Source organism: Rattus norvegicus, chromosome 15 (genome assembly GCF_036323735.1).
Source record: "Rattus norvegicus strain BN/NHsdMcwi chromosome 15, GRCr8, whole genome shotgun sequence".
NCBI classification, from domain to species: Eukaryota; Metazoa; Chordata; class Mammalia; order Rodentia; family Muridae; genus Rattus; species Rattus norvegicus.
The window spans coordinates 7,023,031-7,024,891 of NC_086033.1; the positions used below are offsets into that span (position 1 = coordinate 7,023,031).

At 44.4% G+C, this 1,861-nt stretch overlaps 1 protein-coding gene across 1 annotated transcript; it reads right to left on the reverse strand.

Annotated features, from left to right (window-relative positions):
• Nucleotides 1-1,348: 1,348 nt before the first annotated feature.
• Nucleotides 1,349-1,648, reverse strand: LOC134482252 (small integral membrane protein 14-like). The gene has a single exon (XM_063274944.1). It carries the CDS (start codon nucleotides 1,646-1,648, stop codon nucleotides 1,349-1,351), a length of 300 nt encoding a protein of 99 aa, XP_063131014.1.
• Nucleotides 1,649-1,861: the final 213 nt, after the last annotated feature.

The following is a 1,861-nucleotide window of genomic DNA, read 5'->3' on the forward strand; positions in this document are numbered from 1 at the left end:
CCAGTGGCCTGCGGCGTCCTTCTATTTCTGATCGTTTACTCACCACTTCAATATCTGAGACCAGTGTCACTTATGATATACTTCATCTAAGTTATAATGCACCATTGTCACTGAAGCCTGGAAATATTAACCCTTTGAAGGAATGTATAAAGAGTTTTAGTCAGTATGTTGTCACAGGATCTGTCAGGGGTTGGAGAGATGGTTCAGAGATTAAGAGTACCAACTGCTCTCCCAGAGATCCTGAGTTCAAATCTCAACAACCACATGGCTACCTACAGCCATCTGCAATGGGATCTGACGCCCTCTTCTGGTGTGTTTGAAGATAGCTACAATATACTCACACAAGTAAAAAGTATGAAAAAAAAAGGGAAAAAACGGGACCTCTCAGGATAATCTGGCAGAACTAAACATCATGGACTTGCTGGGTGAAACAGGGTGGCCTTGATCCTACAGGAATCTACCTACTTCTTTATCCCAAGCACTGAAATTGGCACTTGGAGTCACTATGCCCAGTTGTGAAGAGTCCTTTCATGGTCGTGCTGAGCAACTTTGCTTATCCTTTCCCATCAGCCACTTCTTTCTATGTAAATGAGACTATTTCTGTAGTGTCTGGTTTCAGGTGAATTCTGATTGGCTGTGTGATTCTGACATTTTTGTGGCTCCAGTTGACTAAAGAGGAACCCATCCATGGTTTTCTAGGTCTCTGAGTGTTTTACCTCTTTTAAAAATATTAATCAATCATGTTTATTTAAAGTATTATCATCAGAAATTTTTAATGGTAATTAAAAAAAATCAGTAAACAACCAAATCAATTTTCCTATTCTAGCCATATAAGCCAGCTGGACTTTGTAAGGAAAATGATCTAAAGTATCAGTGTCAAGGACTACAGAAAACTGCCACCCATAGGTAAACTGCCACAGTAAAGTGACTACAGCATGGCTCTGTCACTCATACCAGACAACCAGAATATACCTTATGAAAAGAATTAAAATCTATCCAAACCACTTAAAATACTTAAATGCAGAAACCTTAATTTTCCTTCAGTTGGGCCAGAAACCACCACAGATGCTATGGTCAGGGTTCCAGGGAGAACAAGTGGAAAGTTTAAGCTTAGGCCAACCAACACAGCCCTCGACTTTTCAAAGAAATCATTTACTGGGGTATACTGTAAACAAGGACTGTGGCAACACAGGAAACAAAGGCAGTTGGCAAGTGAAACTTCTAGAAGCTCATGAAAACAATACCATCCACACTGCAGACGGAAAAGGAGAGACAGGTAATGCCATGTTCTCTTCAGTCGTTCGGTCGTGCAGGGCATCAAACAATCGCTGTTTCCCACACCAGGATGTTAGCCCACAGGAGGGGCTGGCGGGACCTGTCCACTGTGAGGACTGGAGGGCTTTCCAGGAAGGCTGAAGCCTCTCAGGTTAGGAGGCCTCAATAGAAAGAGGAGCACAGCGATCACCATCCAGGCCATCAAGATCACAGTGATGCTGATGCCACTGTCGCCTGAGGGCCCTGGCAATTCCCGAAGGCATTCTGTGTTGGTGCAATAGGACTGGGACTGCCGGAGCAGATTGATGAATTTTCTCATAGCGCGTTCATGAGAGCAAATACATTCACAGGGATCAAATCCCCCTTCAACCATGGTTGGTTACCAGCTTGTTTTTACTCAACTCTTTAAAGCCACCCATACAAGTGGTGGTGGGGACGGTGGTGGCCTGGAGTGTTCTGGATGCCCCTGTCGCTGCCACTGCTGCTGCTGGCCGCCACCCTCCTCCCCTCCAGATTAGATAGACCATGTCACTATTAGCCACTAGACCCAGATCTGTGTTTTGCCTTTTGTATGGGTGGAAGCATC